The sequence below is a fragment of the Anas platyrhynchos genome, chromosome 2, assembly GCF_047663525.1.
Source record: "Anas platyrhynchos isolate ZD024472 breed Pekin duck chromosome 2, IASCAAS_PekinDuck_T2T, whole genome shotgun sequence".
Taxonomy (NCBI): Eukaryota; Metazoa; Chordata; class Aves; order Anseriformes; family Anatidae; genus Anas; species Anas platyrhynchos.
In genome coordinates this window covers 64,220,212-64,247,605 of record NC_092588.1, presented here as the reverse complement: position 1 = coordinate 64,247,605, position 27,394 = coordinate 64,220,212, and the positions used below count along the sequence as shown (strand labels likewise).

Here is a 27,394-nt window from a genome sequence, read left to right as displayed (position 1 = left end):
GAGGTGTCCCTGCCCGTGGCAGGGGGTAGAACTACACGATCTTGAAGGTCCCTTCCAACCCACGCCGTTCGGTGTGAAAAAACTGCGAAAATAGCATTTCGTTCAGTGGTTTATTCTTTTTTTAGCACACAGCGATACAATAGAGTGTGTAATGACCATCATATGCACTCAAACCGTACTTTAAGTAAAAATACACTTAAGTAAAAATACACTTCATGGCAATAGCTTTTCAGCCACCCCCCTGTGGCAAGCAGAGCGAGCCAGCTTTTCACAGGAGTTTTAACTACACATGACCCTACCTTCAGGCAGCAGGAGAGCCACTCCCGCATTTTAGCCTTGAATTAGTTTTAAATAAATCCAATCCTTGTGTCCCTGCAAGACCTGCAACATGGCTCTGAGCCCCCCAGCCTTGCACTGGACAAGCACTGCCACGGGCTGATTTTAACTCTCCCTGCACACAGCAACTTCACATGACAGCTTTTATATACAAACCCAGGCCAAAAACATGAGAAGAATAAATACATTACAAAGAAAATCACTCTGAATCCATCATTATTTGCTGATTCTGTATATGCCAGCCTAGCACAGGCACTCTGGCTGCACACAAAATTAAGGTCCGTACCACGGGTAGCACACAAGGGGACAGACAGAAAGGTGCTACCATTGATCAGATGCTGCAGAAACATACATGTGTAACAACAAAATGCTCTTAAGAGGCTCAGCCCCATTCATTTTCCAAACTGTGTGAAATTTCAGTGCAAGTATATTTAAGACATAGAAGGTCTGCTTCCACTGGAGGCCAATGACAGAAATCTAAGCCACTTTTTATTATCTCGCTGGCACAAACCTGCAGCAAGTTTCAGCCCTTGGTTTGCTCAACATCACACCAAAGACAAAAGTACAGGAGCAATGATCCAGTCCAAAATGCCCGTGGCCAGCTTACCTGGCTCTTCTTCCCCCACAGTCCACAGGGGAGTTTACCTTTCATGTTGCTACATCAGCAGCATATTTGATATGCAGGTATTTTAATGTCAATTTATTACATTGCAAGCCAGCCAAGAGCTCCCGGGAAGCAGCTCCAAACAGGACACGTCCAGCTGCAATAAAGACCAGAAAGACTTCCAGAAGAGAAAAAGCTTCTATGCTCTGAGACCTCTGTCCCATGACTGGGACTGTAGACAGAAGGGCACTAGAGGAGCAAACACTAGTCCAGGTATGAAAAGCTTCAGTTTAGGCATGAGGAGGTGCATAAGAGTGTTGTTTTAGACTCATGCATTTGTTTTTCTGAAGAAGAAAGCAGCAATATGCACATGCCAGAAACTGAGCAGCTCTCCATGAGCCAGAGCTGATGGCGTTGATGCAGTAGGGGTACTGAAGGAAAGAAGATCAGCAGCTGGCCTTTAGGGTTCAGCTACAACAAAACCTAAAATTTAGATTGTTACTCCTAATTCAATCCTAGAAACACTGGAATAGGACTGCTATAAAAGACAGAGGTAGCACAGAGCAGCAGACCAAGGAGATGCTACAGAGACATTACAGAGACATAGCAGATGGCTATTGTACCGTGGCATGACTCCTCTGCACCACGAGCTGCAGCATTCCTTCTGGCAGACTGCTTCTGCTGTTTCTTTAGAGGTGTGCTTCTGAGGAAAGTACAGAGGCCTAACCAGAACACAAAAGCGTAGAATAGAAAACAGTGGAAAAGAAAAACAAAATGCAGAACACTTGATGAAAGGAAAGAATGTACCTGTATTTTGTTAGCATTCTTGTCAGAGATGCAATGGAGAGCTCTGAAAGACAAGTCTATTCTCTCCAAACAACTGCTGACCGAAGTAAAAAAAGTTCATACACATTAAGATTTGGGGGAACATTAAGACCCCCACCACACCTGAGCACTCCCCTCAAGATGCCTCAGCTTGAGAAAAAGCTGAAGAAAGGCTGCCTTTCTCTGCCTCCTGACTCAAAAGGAAACAAGACAAACCCTGTCTCAAATGCATTAGCCAAGTACTGCATACAGGAAGATACAAGGGGTGTTTCCTTTGAGGCTGAGGTCCCCCAATGTGGGTCAGGCAGTCTAAAGAACGACAGGGAGCTCTGCTGGCTCCTGCTCCACTCACACTGCTTCCCAAGAGAAAAGGTTACAAGAGAGCTGCCAGCAGACATCTCCCAGCCTTAAGACATCATCTCTTGCAGGACAGAAGTGAGCTTTATTTGCTCCTTTTTTCTTGCTCACAGTTTAGATGCCATAGATGTTGTACTGGAGCACACTATTTTTTTTCCCCTTCCATAATTTTCTACTATTGTGGAGAGATTGATATCATTTGACCTTTAAAGAAAGCACAGAAATGAAGTTCAAGACACTGCTTATTCTATATTAAGAAGAATTGGTAACAATTCACCAGAGAGAACTCAGAAAAAAATCTATTCTTATGTAAATTCTTAATATGAGCTCTGACACTGTCATTAAAACCTTAACAGATTTATGCTGATTATTTCAGCTTGCTCAGAGAACACTGATAAAACAGGATTTCATCACTGCGGAAAGAAGTTTAAATGAATTTGTCTTGTTAACCAGAGTAAAGACTTAAGGAGGAAGAAAAGCTAATAGTCTACTGCCTGCAGGAACTCCTGCGGGCCCTGTTTCTCAACTAGTTAAAACAAGAATCTTTCATTTTATCACATCAGAAGTAGATGTTTGGGAGGAATTGAAAGCCAACACTACTCTATGACAGACCAACATATGCCGGGCTGTTTGGACTTGTCAGACACAGTATGATCAAATACATCCTCTTTGTTCAAGTTTTCTATTCAGCTGATGATTTGAAGGAGCAGTCAAGTTGAATCAGAAAAAGTTCTAATGTTCTTCTTATTCTTACATAAAAGTTGAGACACACAACAATTTAATGTTCTCATTTCCTGCAGATGCAGGACACTGGTTGTTGGGTGTGTCTTGTTCTTTTTTGGGACAGTTGTCTTTTTCATCTTTCCTTCCTGCTTACTTTCAGGGCTGTTAAAATATTAAGACCATAGGATAGTAAGCTCAAACTACATACTTATATCTACACTGGTTATTATTCTTAATATGCTGTTTCCCTACACATGCTATCAAAAAATTTTTGCTTTTTACATCTTTCAAATGTAGTTATTGCAAAGAATGTAACTGTTGAGCAAGCACACGTTTATTGTGCGTTATCATAGAGAACGAGAGCTGAGTGGGAGAGCTGACTAGTTCATTTCCCAAAATAAATCAAGACTTAGGAAAGCTGTCATAATAAATGACTGTTTGTCCCAGCCTGTAACGTTACTCCCCTTGATATCAAACACTGTAATACAACTTTGCCGCTCCAGGCAGCGTAAATGTGATAAAGCACTGCTTTAAGTCTTTTTAATGGAATTCAAGTGTATTATAGACACAGCTATGCTTTTACGACATAATAGCTGTACTGTTCTTCCTGATTTGAGTAATCAGGGAAGAGTAACACACATCAGAAGGGATGAAGCAGGTAAAACATACTTGTTGCAAACAACTGCAACAGGATTTCTCATGAAATTGCTTGGAGTAGAAAGCAGCTGCAATGGGAAACACAGAATCCAAAAGCACAACCACTGCAAAAAGGATGGAGTGGGCTCATCTGCCACACCGTGTAAACCAGATGGACGCAGAAGAGACTAGTTTCTACCACTATAAGCACACGCTGCCCACTGCCAGCCTTTGTTTTACACTGCTCATGGTGCTTTCTACTCACGGGTTTTGATTGTGCTAAAATAAGAACCACTGACATTTGTTTTATTAGTACAAAGAAATAAATGTGGTAAAAAATACCAAAGTAAAAAAAAAAAAAACACCAACATTACACATAATTACTTACAGTAAATAAACTCACAAAAAAAAAGACTAGATCCCTACCACCACCACAGGTGATAATGTGTTCATAGATTTGGCACTTCCACGATGACTTCTTAAGTATGCCTCCCCATAGTACCGTATGCAGAACTAAATTCGGAGTGAAAACCAGTTGCATTTCTACAGGAGGGAAAAAGGTTTGCGTGGGGGAGGAAAGTGACGCAATACATACACCAATAAAAATACCTAGCTTCTATCATGCGTACCCCTCCGTTACGGAATAGAAAAACAGCTACCTGTTGTTTTTCAACGTAACGCCAAGCTCTGTTCCCAGCAGCAAAGGTTACAGGTTTATGCTGAATACAATTTTATGCTCAAACACAGAGATAAGCAACATGATCCCAAAACCCAGCAGAATCCCAGCGTTCTGTAAGAGGAAGTATCCCCAGCGGCTACATCCATGGTCACTAGCATCATTGTGAAGCATTTCGGGTACCTAAACAAACAAGAAAGGGTTAAACGCCTTCAAAATACACTGCATTCACACTACTCCTTGAGTTAGGTGTCACTCAAGGTGAATAACATTATCAGGCTACTTTCACATAAGCTAGAGACAGAGTCTGTAATGGTATAATTACTGTTTGCATGATAATTATGCTGATGTCTTAATTATACTCCGAGTAAATGGCTGGCTTATTTACCAATTGATCTAATCAAGCCACACCAAGAATTTCATTATAAGACCATGGTTAAACTTCCACGAACACCCACTAAGTACTTTGTCATACCTCTGAGGTACAGTGTGGATTTTAACACAATTCGGGCTTCACCACAAGAAGCACTAACGATTTGCTGCAAAAGCTGGAGCACATTTGGTGGTGCAGAGAGCCCCTAAAACTGCAAGTTGCTACAGTAGCCACTGTCAGAGCAAGTGTTTTACTCTACTTCTGCTGTTAAGCATCTGATTTAAAAACCAAGGCAGAAACAGTCTCTGCACCAACAGTAACCTAAAAGTAATCTTGCACCTGGACATTTATCTGAACACTCCTCCATGCTTTTGGGTATCAAAACATATCAAGGGAGAAAAGGTGGAAGAATTTACGATCAAAATGCAATCGGCATTAATTTTTAAACTACGTTGCGTAAAACATAGCCACTTACCATATCCACAAGAGCCACATACATGAACAAGCCAGCAGTAAGTGCAAATATCCACATGGAAACGTTGTCGGCATAATGACCGATAAGGATCCCGGTCGCCATTCCAAGATAGGCCAACATTGCTGACAGCGCGTTGTAAAGCACGGCTTGCTTGACAGTCATACCAGCCTTCAGAAGCACGGCAAAATCTCCTAGAGCAGGGAGAAACAAAGCAGGTGTTCACAGCCTCAGGTAACTCCTGCAGTATTCACGATCTCTGTTCTTTCTTAAAGATTACTAGGCAGTTTTTACACTGTTATCTGCCTTATGGTTTTCTTCACAAAATTAGAAAATGGTGGGACAAAAAAAAATGAAAAAGCATACATGAACAACACTTCTGTGGTAGTTCACAGCTTTAAAGTTTCCTGATTTTTGGAAGCAGCTTCCAGTGTAGCTCGTATTTAAACCAACACATTGTAGTCCTTGACATATATGAACACTCCAAGTCAGTTTCTAAAACCAAGTATCCCTACCTCACTGCATAGAACAATGGTACCAAGATGAATTCATTTCTTAACCTGTAACTTTTCTTTGTACTTTAAGTCTAGCTTGCTTAAATTTAGAAGGTCACCATTAATTTCTATAGGCAATCATAATGTCTTAATTTTATTTGAAAGAATGGTAGACTACCAATTTTTTTTTCCATTATTCAGAGGAGAAATCTGTTTTAAGATCAGTATAATGTATTTAAACAAAGAGTAGAATTTGTATTTAAACAAAGTAGAAGCTTATTATTTGGAAATGAAATTGATTCCTACAGGAAAACGTAACTTCTCTCCAGTTTAAATAAAAGCAGTCTTCAAAGTTGAGTTGAGAAATTTGTTACAACAGCTTATCCCACTAGAGGATACAATTAAGATGAACTGGTATAATCTTATCAGTGTTGCTTAGCACTAACAACAGAACAATCCAATTTCTTCCCTAGTTAACTTTAGTCCATTTTGTCTTAGTGTTCCTATGCCATTTCATGTTCTCTGTTAAAGAAGATATTTGCATCAAGTTTTCTGTATTGGTTAAAAAAAGCATGATTTAAACTTCAGATTTTTCTCGCTTGAAGGTAAACAGGACACTTGAATCCAAAATGCCAGACTTGTAACATGAATTTATCTTGTCTACTTGTACTAATGACATTTAGTACATGTAGTTAATACAAGTTCCACCACTTCCACAGAATTTATATTGAGATGAACAAGGCTCAATTCCCCTCATGTTGTAAAACCAGGTACATTCTCCAGAGAAAGTAATTTATTTCTGTACAACATGATTGTACAGACAGCCAAGTACATCTAATTGTTTAATAAATGCTTTCATATATACACACGCTGCTTTACAAGCTCTGTTAAATGAAATTGAACAGTGCACTTTCTAGCAGATTAAACCTTAAAGAAGTGTAAGCAAACTGTCTTCCTCATCCTGTATACCAGATGTGACCACAGCTGCAAAGAAAGACATACCAGTTACATGTTCAAAACGCTTCAACAACTGGAAAGAAAACCATTCTGAGTTCAACCAAACAGCCAAGTCCTTTTCTCAGGAGCTTCACTGCAAAAGGGCATGATACTGAACTTACAACACATGCATTCCTTTAAAAAATTACCGTCATGAATTTAAATCACTCGAGCTTCAAAGAGAGAGTATTTCCAGGAAAGATTTCTAAATAGTGCCAAGCTTAATTTAGAGCTACTGCAATTCTTTGTGAGACTTAACAGGAAAAGTAGCACATGCTATGCACAAAGGAGTCTGACTAATTGTGACCTTCACTTCAACAGCACAAACACAAGAAAATTAGGCAGAGATGTGACTAAACAAATTCTGACATGCTTTCTCCTGAATCTAGGTTATGAAGAATAAGAACTAGAGATGAACCACACGGAACAAGTCACAAATTACTGCAAAAGACAACGAGTTTTAAAATTAGTAGCAGAGGTGTTTGGGGTTTTAAAAGGAAAATTGGTTCATAAACAAAATGTTCTTTTAAATATGTGAAGGGTATTATTGAATAGACAGTCTCATATGGCTGCAGCTTTCTAATCAAGAGATTTTACTGTGCTACATAATAAAATAACCTTTAATTCTCCAGAGTGCACTTATAAGTACCTAAGTAACTGCAGCACAGCAAATTATTTGGGTCTTACCTAGTTCATGAGGTAATTCATGGCAAAATACAGCGACAGAAGTGCTTAAACCACTTGATAACCCTTCAGTAAAGGCTGCTCCTATGAAAAGGAAAAAAGGAAAGGCATTACTTCACATTCAGTCATCAAGAGCTAAAGCATTGGTGCATATGCTCGTATTAGATCAGGACATATGATTAATCTCACTCAAATTTTGTTATGCTTCCTCAGGCATTTAATGTGTCACTGAACAGTTTTTGTTTAAGATTCAGGCATGTCAATCCAAAGCAAGATAAAATCCTCTAATCCTCTACAGCAAACCAAGTTTCACCATCCAATTTCTGAACTAAGCCCAATACTGTTCAACAACACAACTCACAAAAAAAAAAAAGCAACATACGCAGATACCATTAGAAAGGACACTGGTTTTCAAAAGGTATGAAGGGAAGATTTCATCTCAACTGCTTCTCCAAGTCGGGCATGAAAAAAAAAGGCAAGTTCAATGACACATGAGGCCACACAGCCACGTGCAGGCATCTCTGGACCTGGTTTAATGAGGAGGAGATGGAGAAGGTCTTCAGAAGAGATTCTACGGAGGCAAGAGCCCAAGCCTCCTCAGGGTGAAGAGGAAGGTAGGACCAAAGGAGCACAGGACCAGGAAGTCAACGTGAACTCCCGGGTAAGTAAAATTTGAAAGCAGCCTTGCAACAGGAGGAACTCTCCCACCTCCATGTGCAGCAGCTGATCTGAAGAACGTGGTTGTGATCTTGGCAGCAGTTAGAAGGGAAATGAGTTCTGCCCAGCCCAGAATATTCACCCAACACTTCATATGATCTGGTTAGGGCCAGCATCATAAAGAGAATGAATTTTAGTGTTAGGCAACTCCCTCACATGCAAGGCAGATGACAGAGGCAGGCCTGCTGATGAGAGCTATTGCACAGGGAAGTCCACTGCACCTCAGTGATGGTGTGGAGACACCACCGAAGCACATCTGCCCTGCCACAAACAGGTACAGACTGCAATCACTATCCCTCTTCTTTTATTTTTTTGCCTGAAAGGGTTTACATGAAAGGGTTTTCTTGGCTGTACAGAGCTCCAGTACAAAACTGAGTATGAGTGCAATTCTTCGTGCATATTGACAGTGCCTTGATCAAGATCAGAGTAACACCAAGAACATGAGGACTTAATGGAAAATAGAACAAAATGGTCAGTTTGCACTCCAGTGAGCACGTGGTAACTGAGCTGAGGATAGAGAAGAAAGCTGGGAAGGGAAGCAGTAAAATTAGGACTATCTGCCAGCAGGTACAGGTACCAGCACCATTCCAGAAAGAAAGGGACAGCCCAAGGCAAAACAGCAACAATGTAGAGATTATTTAGAAAAAAACAGAAGTACTCAGATGCATGGGATGAGATTCACCCAAAGGTGCTGACAAAGTCACAGCTATCGAGTCCCCAGGGCTTGGGAAAAGACTCACATAGCACTCCTCACACTGGGGAGGCTGTTCCCAGGATAAGAGAACCCACTTAGGGGTGCAGAAGGTTTGAGCAGATGACCTCTAGGAAACATCCATTTTTACGGTTCTAGTTACCAAGTGCAATTCAGGGAAGTACAGTGTGCAAGACTAAAGGTATTTTGATTTAAGACCTCAACAGGAATATTTCACACTGCACTCCAGAACACTTTGTCATAGCAGTCCACACAGCAATTAATATGTAAGCGACGAGTTAATGCTACTTGACTAGCAAGAGCAGTTATTAGTGAACACTATCAATCTTTCCTAGACAGTCTGTTTTCTTCCAAACATCGCTTTAGAGTTTTTGAGTCAGATTTCTGAGAGAAAACAGCTGCAGTTATCTCCTAAGACAGGAGAACTCAACAGCATTAAATTGGGCTTCAGTTCCTGAAGAGACTAGATAAGGAAAGGAAGGCAGAAGGTAATTACCTTCTCCCATGCCCGCATCCTCAATAATCTACCAGTTCTTCTAAATTATTGCCTTTATACAATGTTTTTTCAGTCTTAGAGCTTATTAGAATAAAAGAGAAAACACAAGAATCCAGCTAAATCACAGAAAGTAAGTCTGATTTTGGGACCATGAAGGCAAGCCAAACAAAATCTGACAGTGTCACAAAGTTCCTAGGCGGCTGATACGGCTGAATACCGTCCAGATTCAGTAAAGCAGGACCTTAAATATGAACAGGAATGTCTGTTTTTATTTTTGACTGCTAAAAATAGCTCTTAAAATGTTAATACTCAAACTGAAGACAACATTAACATACACAATTTATAGCATGCTCTCTCAATAAGTTGATTTGATAGTGCTATGATATTCTAAAATATGCTCAAGACATTATCTTTTATTTTTTGGGGGGGAGAAGTATAGGTAAGATTAATATGGAAACAGTTTTCTGCATTTTAGTTATTTAGTTGAAGCTACAGGAAGTTCAGATTATAGATCTTTTTATACAGGTTAGTCAGATGCAACCATTGCACTCTGTAACAGAAATATAAGCACTTAAATCTAATCCCTACATACTTACCACAACAGCTTTGAGGGAGTTTATCTGATGGAGGTTATCAATAGCAATCTCAAGAAATAGACAAACTGAAGTGAAGGGTTATTCTGGCTACCCCTATCTTCACAGAAACATTCACGCCTTCATTTAAATATGTATAAATATAATACAAGTAGTATTGGCATTTCCACAGCACCAGTGTTTTCCATAACATTTTCAAGCATACCTAGAACTGACGGAAAGCCACGTTTCCATTAGTCTGAACAAGCCACACAGCAGGACTTCTAAAAGCTATTACTCTCACTTGCTCAATAAGCTTTTATTAACCTCTCATATTTTTCCTTTCATAACTATCAAATCACAGCTCCTTCCCAAATCTCCCTAATGCTAACAGATAATTGATTCTGCATGTAATTTGTATGCAAATCCTCCTTCTACCACATTTTCAGTACTGATCTGCTAGGAAATTTACATTCCACGCTTCTACTTTCATAAAAAAGAGATTAAATCAGAAGGTCTCTTTTCACATTATTCTTTGAATTGACTGAACCTGAACAACTGCAAAGACTGCTGTGAGAAAATAGTTACTATAGAGCTTCCTCCGCAAACAAGAATGAACTTGTTTGTACAAGAAAATTTACAGACTGTTACTGCTGAACTGCCCCCAGTATGCTATACAAGCTGGAAACGAAGCCAATAGCGATAAAACCAGAGATTAGTCTTAATTACTGAAGTCAAGATCATGAAAGACTAGCAGAAAAAGTAAGGATCACTGATTTAACTTCATTTTACAACTTACTTTCACCATCTAGCTGTCCTTCTAGAAAGGTGACCCCCAGCTCTGACATCAAATCCTAAAGTCCAAAACACAAACCTTCAATCTGTTCCTTTTTGTCCTACTTTTATCCTAGAAGTAGGAATTAGAGCAAGATTTACAGATTTCCTAAAGAAATGCACCTGTGAGCACAAAGTTTCTGCTTTACTTGTCACTGCCTGCAGGTTGTTAAACTGGAGACCTTATCATTCATTTAGAGACGCTGTAAGATAGAAGTTTAGCAGTATGGGTTTTTGAACAACTAATTGGTTATATTCCTAACAAAAAGATAAACGACAGCAAGACCTTGCTATAATCACACATGACAAAGCTGCAGTATTCACACCAATACTTACCGATTGCTAGGCCGTCACTGAAGTTGTGCAGTCCGTCTCCCATGATCACCATCCAGGCCAGAGTTGCTATTCCAGCATCCTTCAGCTCCTCCCGCGAGTAGCGCTGGCTGTGACTGTGGGGATGATGGTTCTGGTGATGATGATGATGCAGGATGTGGTGGTAATCGTGGTGGTGGTGGCTGAGATGATCCGTCTGTCCCAGAGTATCGTGTAAGTGAGAATGACATTTGTTTCTACAGCCCCTGGACACATATTCATTGTCAACCTCCTCTTGATGAGAATGAGCTATCATGACTTCTTCTTCTTCTTGCACGGCTGGCTGCTGAGAAATGAAGGGCGATGGATCTTGTGAGTCTGTCCCTAGATAGCCCTCAGACCCTGTTACAAAAACCCAGAGTATAATATTATATATTTTTAGAGTCACTCAGGAAGCAAAGAAACAACAAATATGCTGAATAAACAATGCAGTAAAGAAACTAAAGGAACAACTAGAGAGTCTGAAAGTTGAGGTTGATAACCCAGCTCCTTGGACCAAATGCCTCCACAAGCTATTTTTCTTCAATCATATTTCTGTGAAAATTCCTGTTACTCCAAAACAATAAAAACATTTTATTTTGTCCCCTAACACTAAAGCAGCCCCATACAATATGGCCACAAATGATTTCTTAAAAAAAAAAAAAAATCAAAAAAAAAGAAAGCTTTTCATCTAAAACTCATTACAATGTAAGTACAAGAGCATAAGGCTCTGCATCTCAATTCCACAGCACAAAGGCTGTTAGTTCAACCGCTTCTGAAGGGAAAAGCCTGACACGCACATGCCATTTATTCATCTTAGGGCTACAGAGTAGGAATGCAAAAGAGCAAGACTACATTACAGATAATTTTGGCAAACTTCCTGTGTTTCATTTGAAAGTAATTGATTATACACAAGTTCTTAAACTTGAACACCTGAAAAATATACTCAAAAATAATCACACACTGAAGTGTCCTCATAGAAACATTAAGAGCATAATAACGTTAGTGATTGTAAGTGATAGACCCCAAACTTTTTAAGTTCTTTCCCTTCTGTTAAATGAACAAATGTGTTTTTGTTTTTTTTTTTCCCCTGCATGGCTGGCAACTACTTTCTGAAAAAATTGGAAGCCTCTCTTAGCTACAAGAGCTAACAAGTATCTAGTTAGGTGTGGCATTGCTCACAACACAGTACTGAGGACACCTGAGTATTTGCAGTCCAAATGCTTCTACACTTCGGATTTTAGATTGACCTTAAATCCAGACTTGAGTATTTATTTATTTTTAAGATACACATGGTCTATTATTTAGGTTTATGTAATGGCATCTAACAGATGCAAGAAGATACAAAAAGCACAGAAGCCATTAGGTATGGCTACATATGCAAAAGGCATAGCCAGAAGAGCTTCTCAAAATTACTTCTACTGGTCAATCCAGAATTAACACATTTATTTCTAAACTGAATCCACCACTTCCAATCAATCCTTTTTAAAAGGGAAGTAGTAAACGAAGCTACTACTCTACAGATCAGCGCACATTCAGGTTTGTTTCAGAGAGAATTTAAGTAGGCAGTGATCCAACCTACAGTAAGAATCAAACCTATGAGCTGCCATCAATCAGTTGGTTGTACTTTTGTTTAACTGTGCTGCTGTGCTTTTGCACAACAACAACTGTTCAATAATATTACTGAGACTTACGATCATCTGTATCTAACTTTTCTTCATTCGCTGAAAACTTCTTACTTTCTCCATCATCTTCATTTTTTTTCTTATTCCAAAAGAAAATACTGTAGTTATGAATATTTTACTTATTTTTCAGGATATACATGAGCAACATAATATTCACAACATTTATGCAGCCTGCACAGAAAGAGGACAACATGGAAGCCATATGAAGAATGCAGAAGAGGAACATTAGAAACCCCTAAGTACAATAAAGAGACAGAAGTTCCTCAGGCTCCAAAAGGGGGGGGGAATGAACTTGCATAAATACCATGTACTTCTGTGAAAGGACTACAAAAAGGGGGTCATTTGGTAAGTAAAACGCAGCAAATGCTGACCAAGAGCTACTCCACTAGTTCTTTTCCAGTGTAACGTCAGTGTGATGCTTTTTCCTAATGTATTGAAAGAAAGTCAAATAAAATCATCGCTCATTAGTGCCAGCATCACAAAAATTTATGATCAGTGACTCAGTATCTGGAAAGGCACAATTAGCCTAACAGAAAATCCATTCTCAGTGGCTAAGAGATAAGGACACAGAAAATACTTGCTTTGCTTGGAACTCAAGTCACCTCTTGATGAATACACTTAATAATAGATTGGGAAAGTGATCTTGTCACTCAGTTAATTTAGCTTACTCCAGCATCAACCACACCAACACAACCTGCTGTTACCCAATTCAAAGAGCACACAGCACCAAGTCTGCTGAACCAATGTTTACAACTCACCTAAATCAATTATTTACACCTTCCACAGAAAACACAGCATCATAACACGAAGGCTGTATTGCTCTCCTCTTCGCGGGGACAGAAGGGAAAGAAGAGGAACTTCGGAGCTGGTATTTTCAAACTGAATACTATCTAACAAGGTCACCTTCTGCAGCATAATCAGATGCTTACTCGTCTAAGGAGTGACTGCCATCCTCACCCGTTTTGGGGAAGTGCCCCCTCAGCAGTACTGCAATAACTACAAGAGGTCATCTTACTTCACCCAGTACAAGATTTAAAACAACAACAAAAAAAATCAGTTGCATAATCTCCTTGAGAGGTCAGAAAGAAGTCACTAATAAGCAATGACTTTAAATATCTTCAACTAAAGGCTGTAATCAAGTGTTTGCCTATTAAAAAAAAAAAAAAAAAAAAAATCACCACATTAACCCTGTGCTACCTGTCTGGCTAACGAAACAGCTCTGAGGTTTTCCTGAAGATGACCACAAAAAAGAGTTACCGCCTCGTTTGTGAGTGTAGATGTTGCTAATATAAATTAAAGCACTAACCAAGTCAGCAATTGCTAGCAAATCCTATCAGCAGAATATACATGATACTTATGTTTTCATAGAAATGTGTTCAAAAATCCTCATGCAATACAATACAACCTCAAAACAGTAGTTATACCTTTTTCTTCTTGTCTTTGAACTGCTTTATTAAAGTGATCAAATGCTCCACTAGAAACATGAAATACAAGCCGCCAAGTGCTGTAAGGCCCTTCCACGTAGAATCCAGGTAAGCACTCTCCTCTGTACTTTGAAAAACAAGATGCTTGAACAGAGGATCTTTGTTTTGTTCAAGGGGAGGCTTTTCGTGGTGATGGTGGTGGTTTCCATGAGACTAAGGGGAGAAGCAAACAGGCAAAGTCGTTATATTCACAAGAATTGATAACAAGAGAAACATACAAAGCTTTCTTCACAATCTTTTCCTCAAAAAATCTGGAGTCCAGGCTTAGCACTTGTAATAGCATAAATGCTCTGGATACAAACTCAAACAATTACAAGGACAAATTGTTGATAGAAAGACACTGAGGACTGGTATGCATTCCCTCGCTGAAGTCAATTGTGTACTGCTGAATACAAGACACACAACTGCCCCTACAAATACCCTTGATGCTAGCAAGGAAACCACACTTGAAGTAGTAATCAAAGCCAGAACAACAATTACTTTCCCACCTAAGACAGCTACCTGACATCAAACACTTTTTTCTACAAAGCACTTAACAGCAATTTTCCTCTTTCAAGCAAATCTGGCATTCTTAAAAAAAACTTTTGGGTATAATCCACAGATGCACACAAGTTCACACACGTTTAGATTTGCAATGACCTCACATGACGAGTTCAACATTAACTTGGAAGGAAAAGGAAAAACTCTAAGGACAAGGCGCTGAAAACAGCATAGGATCTGTGGTTTAGTGCATCTTACCTGAATGCTGGATCCATAAATATTTTTAAGAGTTTGAAAAATTTCTGCATTTCTTGAATCATATTCCAATTTCTTTGTCTAGATAATGTAACAGTAGTAGTTCATTTTAAAGCCTATCTAGTAATATTTTCCTAGGACTTAGAAATGCTTGATTCTGACAAAAACATTACAGTAGATAAGCAATCAACACAAGTGACTGGTAATAGAAAATAGATTTTCTATTCCACATTTGTTGTGGTTTTGGCTGGGATAGTTAATCTTCTTCCCAGTATGGTGCTGTTTTTCAGCCTTAGGATGAGACATGGCACTGCAGTAAGAGACTAAAAAAATATTTACCCAAAGTTCCTGGTGCAAGGAACTCTGAGTGATTTGGCAGCACACACGACTGATAACAGGAAATAGATTGAGGGAACACGGTGTGAAGTTCTTACACAGTAGAGACTGAGAGGAGTAGTACAAACAACTCCAGATAGGTGCTTATTAGTAGAAGCAAAATTATTTCTATCAAATAATCTACCCTACAAGGTTGAAAAATTATCCACCATGTAGGTATTAATATATCTCAAAACTACCACTAATAGTTACTGGCAGCTGTCAGTGTTTCTGTTTTGGGATAATTAACAGAATGATAATTAATACTTACATGCGGAAGGAGATGTAAGAAAGCATCTCCACTTAAAGTCCCCACAGCCAATGCCACAAGGAAACTTAGAAGAAATTTGAAAAACACACGATTCATCAGAGGTACCAATATAACACCCAATAAGGAAAGGAAACTGATGACAGAGATGGATATGAAGCCACCAATCCAAGCTGGTAAACAAAAAAAAAAAAAAAAAGAGAAAAAGCAATTAGAATAAACAACTGCTGTGTGAGATCTTGTTTACTTAACATTCCTGTTGTCAAATACTCCTGATCATCCAGTTAATTAGATGCTAACAAATGGTAGGCCACAAACATTTCTCTCTACACATGGTAAGGAGAAGTGCCAGAAGAAAATCATAGGCTTCTTTCAACTCTGAAACATGTTTCTGAAACGTATAACGAACATAAACGAGTTTCCAGTAGGCTTTTACTCCATATTAAAAAAGGGAACCTACCTATTTGCAACGAGTAACCTTTTGGAGGAGTTTCAGTTTTTTCACTACTTGCATGGACTATGCAGCACTTGCCATCGATCTGATTAATAAGAGCTGGACAAAGATAGCTAAATTCCGTAGCAGTCAACAGAGCCTGAGTGCCTATGCCGTGGGACTGCATCAGCTTGGATGCACTGGAGCACTGTGGAAAGACACATTTGTTAAAGGTGAAGCAGAGCCAAAATACTTGAAATGATGGCACATCCCATTTTTATTGAAATTAATATATTGACGCTGCGTGAAAACCGGTGTAACAACAGTAATTAAAAACTGGGAACGAGCCAATTCTGTAAGAACCATACCTTTATCCCCTCTTTGGGCCCAGAGGCTGGCTGGGTAGCACTGATAGATGATGCACAATCAGTACACGGTCTCAGCAAAAAGGTGGGTGCCAGATGCTTTGTTTTGAGGTTAGAAAAAAGCCTAACACTTTTGAGTCTGCTACAGAGGCCATGCAAGGAAGTAGCAACAAGGTTAAAGACCTTGTTGTATGGGTCTGTACTATGGGAAGTCTCAGACAGAACACGTTCTGCCCCACACATCCTCTACTACATGACCTACAGCCACACGGGGTTCAGTAGCCTCCCTGACTTCCCCCACAGCACTCCTGGTCTGGTTGTACAGAAAGCAGAGTAACTCGTAACCAGCACCCACAAATCACACACTGCGCATACCCACTCGGAATTATCTAGGATGACTGCATCCATTAAGACTCCAGAGAGACACTTAGTTTTAAAAACCTTTCGTGGAGAAAGATACGATTGTGTAACAGAACTGTCTACAGCAAAATTATAGGCTTTATCAGCACTCATTTTTACTATCTTAAAGTAATAGATATTATTTTGCAGCAATATTTTTTTTTATTATGATTTTATAGTTGGTCCTTAGACGCAATCTTAAAAAAAAAAAAAAAAGTGAAGATAAGTGGAAAAAAAAAGAGAATGTGTGTACCTGTTAATTCCCTACAATTCCACCCTGCCTACCATGGGATTATCTTATGCCTGTGAGGCAGCTCTCATAAGAATAACACAATTTTAGTTGTATTTTTTTCATCTTTCACCACGCTACTTGGAAAACAATACAGATTCTGACTTTAGGGCAGAAAAAACAAGCTGAACCAAGAAGAAGTCAGTAAGATTTAACAGAGTTTACTATTCCATTCACTCCATTGTACTAAGAATTTAATGTTGATTTACATGTATCTAAAATGAGAAACAAATAGGTAATATGGTCAGTCTAAAATTCCATCAGCCCTCACTTATTTTTAACTTGGGGGAGTATATTACTCATTTCCTGCCCACAAGTAGAAAAAGACAAGCTCTAAAAACAAGCTGAACAACCACCATATACTTGCGTGACTGTTTGGCTGCACTTACAAAGCAAGAAATTCATTTTGGGGAAAAAAAAAAAAAGAAAAAGAAAAAGAAGGAAGAAGTACCATTCATTTCGAAGTACCTCGAACTTCTGATCTTTCCTTGTTGTTTTTACACGAAGAAAGTGGAGTTTTACTGTGGAGCATCAGTAACTTTTTACATACTTACCTAAGAATGAGTTCTGTGTTCTTCATTTTTAGCATATATTTAAAAACGTGTCAGTATATAAAAAGAAGTGTATTGTTAATATAAATAAATATTTTTTTTCTTTAAAGGCAATATAAACAAGATAGCATAGATATTTTCCAGGGCGTATGACTATAACATTCCTCCAAAGCAAAGGGTTAAGATTTAAGGAAAGCTGCTTGCATGCATTTTGCTATGAACACTGTTAAACTACAAAGCTTGGACCAAGCTAAGCGTAAAGCAACCAGCAAATAAAGCCATAACAATACTGCCAGGGGACCTGGATTCCCAGAACACAAAAGAGTCAGTCTCACCTCTTGGGTATTTTGGTTTTTAAGTTTAGAATACAGGTAACTTCCTCTTTCTGATTCCTTCGGAGAAGCAAGAGATTCATTTGCTTTGCTGTTAGCAAGCCAACTGGTATTGCTGCCATCTGTGATGTTAATGGCGTTAGAGCTAGTCAGACCTAACCGAGCAACCGACTTGCCTTCTCCAGGATCCAGACTCTGCAGCTCAGGGTTGCCATCTGTGGGGGTAGTGTTGATAGACGCCACTATTTCATTAACAGCGTTCTTGCTGCGTACCAAGTTCTGCTGATGATCTGCGTTCTCTGCTTTATGAGGTTCTTTCGAGTGACTGTTCCGGGAGTCTTTGCCAGCATCGGATTCGTGGTTTGGACAAACAGTCTTCTCCGAGTTTTTACTCGGTGAAACGTGGTTATGATGAAGATGATGATCATGGTCGTGATCATGGTCTACTTTAACCCTTTTCATCTTATCTATGCCTATGTTCTGGAGCAGTTTTCTAAATCCTTCAATCGTCAGAGAGTTGTTTTCCCCATAGCGACGAAAAAGTTCTTGAAGGTGAAGTTTCTGTATTAGTCCTGCCAAGTCAACGTTAACGCTGGCTGCCTTTTCCGGAAAAGTCCTCTCCAATGTCTGCACAACTGTGCCCGTCTCCACTCCATGGTGGTAACTTTCACACAATAGTATGGAAAACAACACAAGGAATGTGACCGATACTGTAACCTCCATTCCAATTTCCTATTAGGAGTTAGAGACTCTGGGAAAAAGAAAGAAAAAAGAAAAGTTTTACTATTTTATACAGCATGAACAGTGATCGTGTCTTCCTCTGCAATGTATCTCCGCAATTAGCTGAAATGCCCTGCTCAAGCTATCTACACAGTATGAGAAAAGCCAATTAGATTTCTTACACACACAGCATTTTTCCCAGATGTGCAGCCTCAGGCAACGCAGGATGAAGCTGCATACCACAGCACAGTCACCGGCCTGAAGCTCTCGCCCAGGCGTGGCCTTACCGTTGTTTCCCTCGGCCTGACTCAGTTTCCTAACGCACGACATAACGACGATAAGCATCCTCGCAGCTGCGCCACTTGAGCTCTACATTAGGCTCCTCTCGTGCTTGAAATAAGCCTTATAATTAATTTCAGTCTCCGGGCACGTATTACCAAGGAATACCTGCTATAAATTCAGCCCCAAAACCCCAAATAAAGGGGGTAGCACAGACCCAGCCACGCCACGCCTCGGCCCCCACCCCCCCCAATAGCGCCTACCCGGCAGCCCGGCCACCACCGGAGGAAGCTGAGGAGAAGCAGGCTGCTGCGGCCGCCGTGAGGGCCGTTAAAACCGTTGGGGCCGCTCCGACCGTTGGAGCCGTTACGGCCGTTGGGCCGCCGCCGAGCCCGGCCGCCCGTCTCCCCTCAGCGCACGCACGCGCTCCAAGCGCTCCCCGGCCCCCCCTTTTCCCCCTCCCCTTCCGGGGCGCGGCAGCCAATGGGGACGCGCGGCGGGGCGGAGGGAGCCGCGCGAGAAAAGTCGCGGCGCCTCTGCGGCGGGGCCCCGGGGCGGGATTTGGCGCGGGGGCCGGCGGCCCGGGGCGGTGGGCGGGGGCTGAGGGAAGGCGGGGAGGGGCGAGGTGGGCTGGGGAAGGCTCAGAGCTTGCTGAAAACTAAATAAATATACATGTTTTTTTAAAACTTGGTGGTGTTTCTCATCCTTTCACAGACCCCAGCCCAGGCTCCGTTATATATTCCCTGTTCCTCCCTTCACGGCTCCCAGCATTTGCCTGCTGCTGCCATGCTGCTTCATGGTGCTGCCACCATCCCACGCTGCTCACGCGCCCTCGCTGGCTCTGGAATTCGGCCTCTCCCCTGTGACCCGTGCCAACGTCTTAGGCTTGTTGGAGCATGAAGGCGCCACAGGATCCTGCCCCAGAATATGGCTTTCCCCATGGCTACTCGTTAGCTGCCAGCGCCTCGAACCTGACATCTGCTCTGTGCTCGGCCCTTGGTCTCCTCCTGTTGCCTGCTGATACAGGCAGAGCCACCTTGCTTGCCAGGAGATCACAGAATCACAGAATTTCTAGGTTGGAAGAGACCTCCAAGATCACCTAGTCCAACCTCTGACCTAGCACTAGCCAGTCCTCCACTAAACCATATCCCTAAGCTCTACATCTAAACGTCTTTTAAAGACTTCCAGGGATGGTGACTCCACCACTTCCCTGGGCAGCTCATTCCAATGTCTAACAGCCCTTCTGGTAAAGCTTTTCCTGATATCCAACTTAAACCTCTCCTGGCGCAATTTTAGCCTGTTCCCCCTCATCCTATTGCCAGGCACGTGGGAGAACAGACCAACCCCCAACTCACTACAGCCTCCTTTAAGATACCTCTAGAGAGAAAATGTAGAGGTCACAGAGCTTCTTCGTACACAACACTGCCAAGTCTCCAGCTGAATTAAACCTGTTTGTTCAGGGGGTCAGATGACTGGAGGACAGGACAGAGACAGGGGTTTTTGAACAGTTCAGGAAACAGAGAGCAATAGATAGCCATTTATGGATTTATTCCACGTACTAGCTTTTGAAGCATTGAGAAAATGCTGTGTCCCTCAACCTTATTCATTTCTTTTCCCCTAGAGGATGAGCATGAGGATGTAAAATGCAGGAGGGCTGTGCATTTTTTTTCTTAAATGCTAATTCATTTTGCATGAATACTGTTGACCAGGTGCCTTTATTATGTTTCAGTAACACATTTATGCCTAAGCTGCTAATGTTAAGCTTTTGATTGTTATATATATATATATTTAATTTTAGTACTTCCTAATACAGATGCCAAATGGCAGAGACTGTCTTTCTAGCCCCTTGAATGTATCTGCTGTCTCCTGCTGTTTCCTTGTGTCAAATCTGCCCTCTCCTCTCACATCCCGTCAAGGTCATTTACAGATTTAAGTGTCGGAGCTTAGGTTACAGAGAACTGATCTTCAGTGCTAAAATGCTATCTTTTTCTTTTTTATTATTCCTTTCATTTGAGTAGTGAATACACATTGGCTAGGCCATAAATAAATAAATAAATAAGCTAGTAAATACAATCCTTTTAAAAAAACTTATTTGCAGTAAAACTTGAGGGCAGACCTGTTTTACCATACCTGAACTAATCTCAGTAAGTTTGCCTCATGATAAAATTAAAGCGCTGCAGTTGTCTTTGCTCTTTCTGCTACCCAGTGCCTTGCTCTGAATACCTGCCCAGCCATGAGCTCTGGACCACACATAGCTCTGTAAATCAGTGCTGTGACCACATAAAACAGGGGTCCTGGTGTCCCTAGCGGATAGTTCAGTGACTATACAAAGCATGGGCAAACAGGCAGCGTTATGTAGAGAGCAGAGAGCAAGGCAGGAGGCGGCTCGGCTGCTCTCTGGATCCATCTTGTAGCTGCACCTTAACCATAGCCTTCATAGCCTAGCTCCATGCCTCTTTCAAGGACAGCGTAATGGCACTTGCAGGGCCCATCCTCACTGCGATTTTTGTTTGTTGCTCTGTTCAGAAAGGCTTTCAGGAGGTGATGGCCTTTTCAGCTTGGAAAAGAGGCGAATGAGGAAGGATCTGATGGATGTGTACAGTAATTGCTGTGGAGCACGTGAAAGGAGCAACGATTTACTCTCGAAAGCACTAGGGCCACTAACTGACAGTGCAGCAGGCTTAAAGCAACCTTACCTTCCATGAATAATTATGTCCTTTATAATTAAGCTGTAGTAGTCAGAGACCTAAAATGTTGTCCTGGACAAAGTCGGGACAGTCATTAACTGCCTATAATTGTGATAGCATATGGTGGTTTTATACAACAGGCCTTGAGTCACACAAACTACACTGGCCATATTAGACCTTGGGACTTGTCAGGCCTCACCTGGTCTTTAGTCTCTTAACTTAGGTTTAACTTCACGCGGTTGGGAGTTTGAGAAGTCAATATGAGCAAAAATGTTAATCGACTCAGAGACAGTGTAACAAACTAATTAGTTGTAGTGAGAGGCACTAACAGTGTGTGTTAAGTGGGGGCAGGAATGTGTGAGATGGATCCAAGGCAGTGCTAATGAGTGCTCCATGGACCTGTAGTAAATCAGGGGACCTAAGTCCTCAGCCCCCCAGGGTTGCACTGCACTGCCCCCCCCAAGTTTTGTTCCCAGCCAGTCTAGCAAATATTGCAACTGGTTTCCCAGCCAGTCTGAATTTAGAGTGGATAGGTTTATGAAATAATATCACCTGCTGCACTGTTGACACTAATGTCACCCAAAATCTCTTGATTGCTCTGCCAAGTGTGCGTCAGGGCAAATGCTTTAAAACTTGGCAGTTTTAAATTTGCCATGAGGTAAACTTACTGAAATTAGTTCAGATATGGTGAAACAGATCTGATCTCAAGTTTTACTGCAAATAAGATTTTTAAAAGGATTGTTTTTACTTTTTTTTTATTATTTTTTTCCTAGCTGATGTATTTTTAATAAAATAATAAATAAAAAGATGGCATTTTAGCATTGAAGACCAGTTCCATGTGAGCTGGCTGGAAGCCACATCTCTTTCTTTCTTGCCATTTCTAGCTATTGCAAGGCTTCATCAGAAATGTGTTTTACGAGCCCAGTTTTACGCACGTAATGGAGGTGATGATAAGTAAGTGGGCAGGGAAGTGCTTCTGTGAATGATGCTGTTTCTCTAAGAAAATATCTTACAGCTTCCTTGCCTCTTAATCTTTCAACAAGAACAGCTATGCAAATAGAAATATTAAATGTATAAAAGAAATGAAAACTCTGAAAGTTACAAAACATATTATTTTAAACTACAGACCTGTTAAGTCCCAAAGGTACATTTTAATGTAGCGTTATCCTTAGTTTTATTCATGTGGGATCTGTGTTGTTTTTCGAAACACTTAGAATTATATCTGGAAAAAAAATGGTATTACTAGTTATGGCTGCCATATGGCTGCAAATGTTCAGCAACCTGCAAGTTGAGTTTTGGTGGTTTTTATTAACATATGTGCACAGCAATAATAAAACATAAATAAGCATACGTCCTTCAGTAGAGACAGAAACAAGCAGCACGCAAGTGGTTTCCGTATGTAAGAATTGCAAGGACCTTCTGCTGTGCTCCTGTCTCTCTGTAATGGCTCGTTCTCATTCCAACAAATTCTTTTCCTTTTTCCTCTCATAAAAAGTGAGATTTTAACAAAAGAAACAATTATTTGGAAGTTGCACAGCAAGAGCATTAAATCATTTTGTGTTGTGCGTAGATGTACAAAAGCCTGGGGAAGAACTAACTGCCAGGGTAGGGCTTTGACTTCTACCATTTTCTTGCAAATCTCTGGTTACAGTCACTGCATTTCATTTGAGACCTGTTTACAAATCACTTTAAAAAGGTAAGCCTTGAAATGATTAAAATATTAAAGAATGTAAATAAAATGTTAAAGTTATGCTATTTTTTCCCACAGAACATCTTTTACCTTTAGCTTGATCCATTAGCTATTGAAGTCATGGGAAAAGCTCGTAGTGATTTGAGCATATGATCACCAGGTATTTATAAACCAAGAAGTTCACAGTTTGGGTTTGGAGCAATTCTTGTTTTCAGTAGTTTTGCTTCTGTGTTCTTCAATGCTTACGATGTGTCTAGAATCCAGATGAAAACTCCTGGATTTCACAGCAGAAAAGCCCAAATTTTTGTGTGAGTCAGTCACAGGAAAATGATTTGCTGTACTAAAGTAACACCAACAGGCAGAGAGAGAGAAAAAAAAAATCTAAATTGTAAAATTTTACTTGATAATATGACACTAACCAAAAAGTACTGTAGTGTAAGGTGTATGTGACGAGTTACGTGATTAGAGACTCATCTCCGTGAACAGAGAGGAGCAGTAACAGGTGGTGAAACTCTAGTCACCTAGTCAGGGAAAACACCCTGACCTGGACCTGGGTCTATAAAAGGAGATTATCCTTGTCCAGGTATGAAACTCAGCAGATGAGTTAGTGGGGCTTTGGGTCACCCTGTCAGGGACATTGGAATCATTATGGAATGCAGGGGAAAAGGAGCTTGGGATTATGCAAGGCTTATTATGAAATGTTTAGAGGAAGGATGAGAAAAGCTGGGGAAAAGGAAGATCAAGGTGATTTAAGGAGTAACAAATGTGAAAAGATGGGGGAAAAGGAACAAAAGGAGTCAGTTGCAAGGCTGCCCTTCAGTGCACTTTTCACGCCCCGTATGTGATCACTGCAGCCTGTCCTGTCTTCTTACTAAACTTCATTTCTAATTATTTTCTTGGGTAAGGGTCTCTCTGTTCTGTGTGCATGGGCATCTAAGTCCCAGTGGCTGAAGAGGGGACCATGAGTCACAGGGGCCCATGCTTCTGTGATGCCAACAGCTGAAATGACAGGAGGGAGAGATTTACAGGCCAGCAACTGGAAACAGGGACAAAGGCTGTAGGTGCCCTTGTGTCTGAAGCAACTGGAGAGAGTGGAGTACACGAATACTGTGTTGATGTGTACGTCAGCATGTGCAATTGTTAATTAACATCAAGCTCTACTAGCAGGTCAGTAGGATATGAGGCTTGGGAGCCAACTACTGGAATAGACATCAGTCTGGCCTAGATACTAGAAAGACCAGAGCACACTGAGTGTTGGAAGGAACCAAGAGGTCCAAGGCATCTAGAATGACCCATGGGATCGGGGCTCCAAGAGAACCTGTCTGCATGTGTTTGTACATGAGGCAACTAGAAGATATGGGGACTAGAGAGACATGAGGCAACTAGAAGACATGGGACTAGAGAGACCACCTAAGGCCAGTTACCAGAGAGATCCACAGGGTGTGTGCACACATGCTTAAGGGGTCTGAGTACCAGCAGCTGGTGTGGGGCTGTGGCCATGGGGGCTTACACATCCAGGTGCCAGCAGCCGGATGGGCCAGAGGACCCAGAGTCCGGCTTACTGGATAGATCGAGTGCGTGGGAGCAGCAGCTGGAAGGATCTGTGTTGTATAGATGTGTATGTTCCTGCTAACAGGCTTTCATCCTAATCAGCCAGACAGGATGCGGCTGTTGGTGCTGTTTGTGATTGCGAGTGCTGTGTTTTCTGTCTGGGTTGGTCTGCATGGCCAGCAACGTGTGCTGTGCACCTACTGACAATATACGCTCAGCCTTGCTACTCGCTGGACCCGGGAAAGTGGCAGCCTCACCTTTACTGGCCAACAAGATTCAGTAAACCCTAGTAATTATTGTTGTTTGGGCATTCTGGTGGTAGCAGATCTAGAAAGAGAGGCTGTTTTTTTCAAGAAGGAAATGAGTATAAGCACCAGAAAAATATATCAGAAAAGAATATGGAGGAAATGAATAAGGAAAAAAATAAAGACTTCAGAAAGATCTATCCAGAAATGTAGAATATTCTCTTTTATATATATGTTGTATATGTAAAGACTTGATATATAGCATACAACGATGTGCAATAATTTTATAAATTATTGTAAATGCTATTGACTGGAAGATGCTGAAGCAAGAGAATAAGAGCATTTATAGAGAATAAGAGCATTTATTCATGCATGTCATGCTTTTAAGTAGCATAAGTTATTATATATCTTCACAGGGGAATCTACAACATAATTACAAGGTATTCTAGGATGGAGAGTCTATTCCTTTGTGCCTTAGGACTATACTAGTTAAAGTGTCTGAGTATAGTTTATCATCTGGAGCCTAAAGCTTTTATTTACTTCTGAAAGCTGCCAAAGAAATTCTGCATCACAGAACATGTACATTTTATATGTGCCTAAAAGACATGGAGGCAGCAACTCTTTCATCAAGTAATGAGAAAAAAAAAAAAAAAAAAAGTTTTTTTTTCTACTCTTTGCTCACTTGATTGTGTAAACAGAAACCTGAATCTCAAATAGCCTGGCCCAGTTGGCATGGATGGGGGCTGCAAATCTTGCTGGGATAGTGTTGGGCTTTATGACACCCATTGCCTTCACTTTTTTACCTGAGCTAATAACACAAGATTCACCCACGGTGAGAAAATTCACAGTGAAGAATTAAATTTGTGACAGAAGCATATTCTTTGCAGTTTTAGGTGCAGGGTCCTGTGAAAGGGATGTTGCACCAGGGTGACCTCTGTTGTGGTTCTTCCATTTGTGCTGAAGATAGTATTGGATTTATGGCTGCCCACCTTTCCCTTTGTCAAATTCTGCATTTTAAAATGCTGTCGTTAATGAATAATGTAAGCTTAAATTTTAGTGAATTAAGCTCTTATGACTAATACTCAAAGCAAACTTGTTCTGACATGAGGGCTGGGTCACAGAAGCAAGTGTTTACCGTGTATTCTGTGCATTAAAACAGTTGCCACGTTTCTCTCTGGAGCTTTCTGGAATGAAACAGCAGTGCATATGTAAGGTAGGTGTGGAGGCGTGCCCCAACTACCTGTTTGTGTTCTGCAGGATAGACAGTGTCCTAACTGTGTTATATTAATTGTCCTAACTATATGAACTCTAAAGCTGTATATACCACTTCTAACACTACAGATAAACTACGCTACTGCAAATACAACATAGAACTACTTGGCATATGCAAGGTTTCTAGATGTCTATCAGCCCAGCGCTAATGTTCAGGAACTCCTGTAACATTACTAGTAGGAAAAAAGTATATGTGGGTAGGGGATCTGTTGTTGGCCTCAAGACTTGCCTGTTTTGATAAATTGGCGCTCAGAAGTCTTCACTCTTGTTAAACTATTGCTGTGTTCAGGTACACTTGTTTCAAATATGTGATAACCTCATACAGCCTATGACAGATGCCACAATAATGTTTAGGATTATTGTCATTGTGGTTTCTTCTGCCTGGTATGTATTAAATTTGGATGGTATAATATCTCTTGTGAAATGGAACACTAGTAGATAACTTGAAAATTTGGCACTGCAATTTTTTTCCTGTCAAACTAATTTCCTTTAAACCTGTATGTTCTAGAGGCAGCATCAATCAGATCTTGTCAGCAGCACAATGAGGTACCTACTGTATATTGTCAGTGGAATACCAATTAGCCTTTAATTTTACCGCATGCCCAATCAAAAGAGCTATTGCTTTCACATGATGGCAGAAGGTCATTAAAACAAATGATCTCGCTGCCAGACAATGACAACAAAACCACAGCTCACTAGGTAGCATATCTGCTATTGGGCACTGACAGCACACTAAGTGCTGGGCTGCACCGATTTTTTTCCATTCTGACTTGTTTCAGGTGATCTGAAGGCCTGAGAGCTATAGCTAAAACTTGCTCTTCTAACTTAACCTTTTAAGGTGCAATATTATTTGCCTCAGGCACATGAGTACACAGGTACTTTTAATGTCATAACTGTCAAATTCTGTAGTTCTTTCTTTGCTTTCAGCTGTCGCTTGCGGTTTTAGTTCTTAACAGTCCCGTCCAGAAGAAACAGCAATCTGTCCTTTAGTAAACTGAATGATTGTTCTCTAACCCCGTGAAAATGAGTGCTGGTGAATTGCTTAACATGTTGTCATTTTCCTGGGTTTAGTCATCTGGATTCTCTTCAGTCTTTCACTTCTCATTCTGATGTCAATCACAAGTTCAATGCTTTCCTCTATTCTGGACACCAGAAAATTTTCTGATTCTAACTGTA

General features: G+C 40.7%; 1 protein-coding gene across 3 annotated transcripts; it reads right to left on the bottom strand.

Annotated features, from left to right (window-relative positions):
• Positions 1–96: 96 nt before the first annotated feature.
• Positions 97–19,237, bottom strand: SLC39A6 (solute carrier family 39 member 6). Of its 3 annotated transcripts, none has more exons than XM_005010610.5 (10): positions 19,037–19,237; positions 17,778–18,525; positions 15,866–16,046; positions 15,409–15,578; positions 13,968–14,180; positions 12,553–12,622; positions 10,844–11,221; positions 7,180–7,260; positions 5,006–5,196; positions 97–4,340 (listed from the first exon to the last, which is right to left on the bottom strand). In XM_005010610.5, the coding sequence occupies exons 2-10, from the start codon at positions 18,495–18,497 to the stop codon at positions 4,188–4,190; spliced, it is 2,157 nt and encodes a 718-aa protein (XP_005010667.1). In that variant the 5' UTR covers positions 18,498–18,525; positions 19,037–19,237; the 3' UTR covers positions 97–4,187. The 3 variants fall into 3 exon arrangements, with proteins under 3 accessions (XP_005010667.1, XP_012962701.1, XP_005010669.1); XM_013107247.5 differs by having other exon boundaries at positions 17,951–18,525; XM_005010612.4 differs by lacking the exon at positions 12,553–12,622 and having other exon boundaries at positions 10,844–11,165.
• Positions 19,238–27,394: the final 8,157 nt, after the last annotated feature.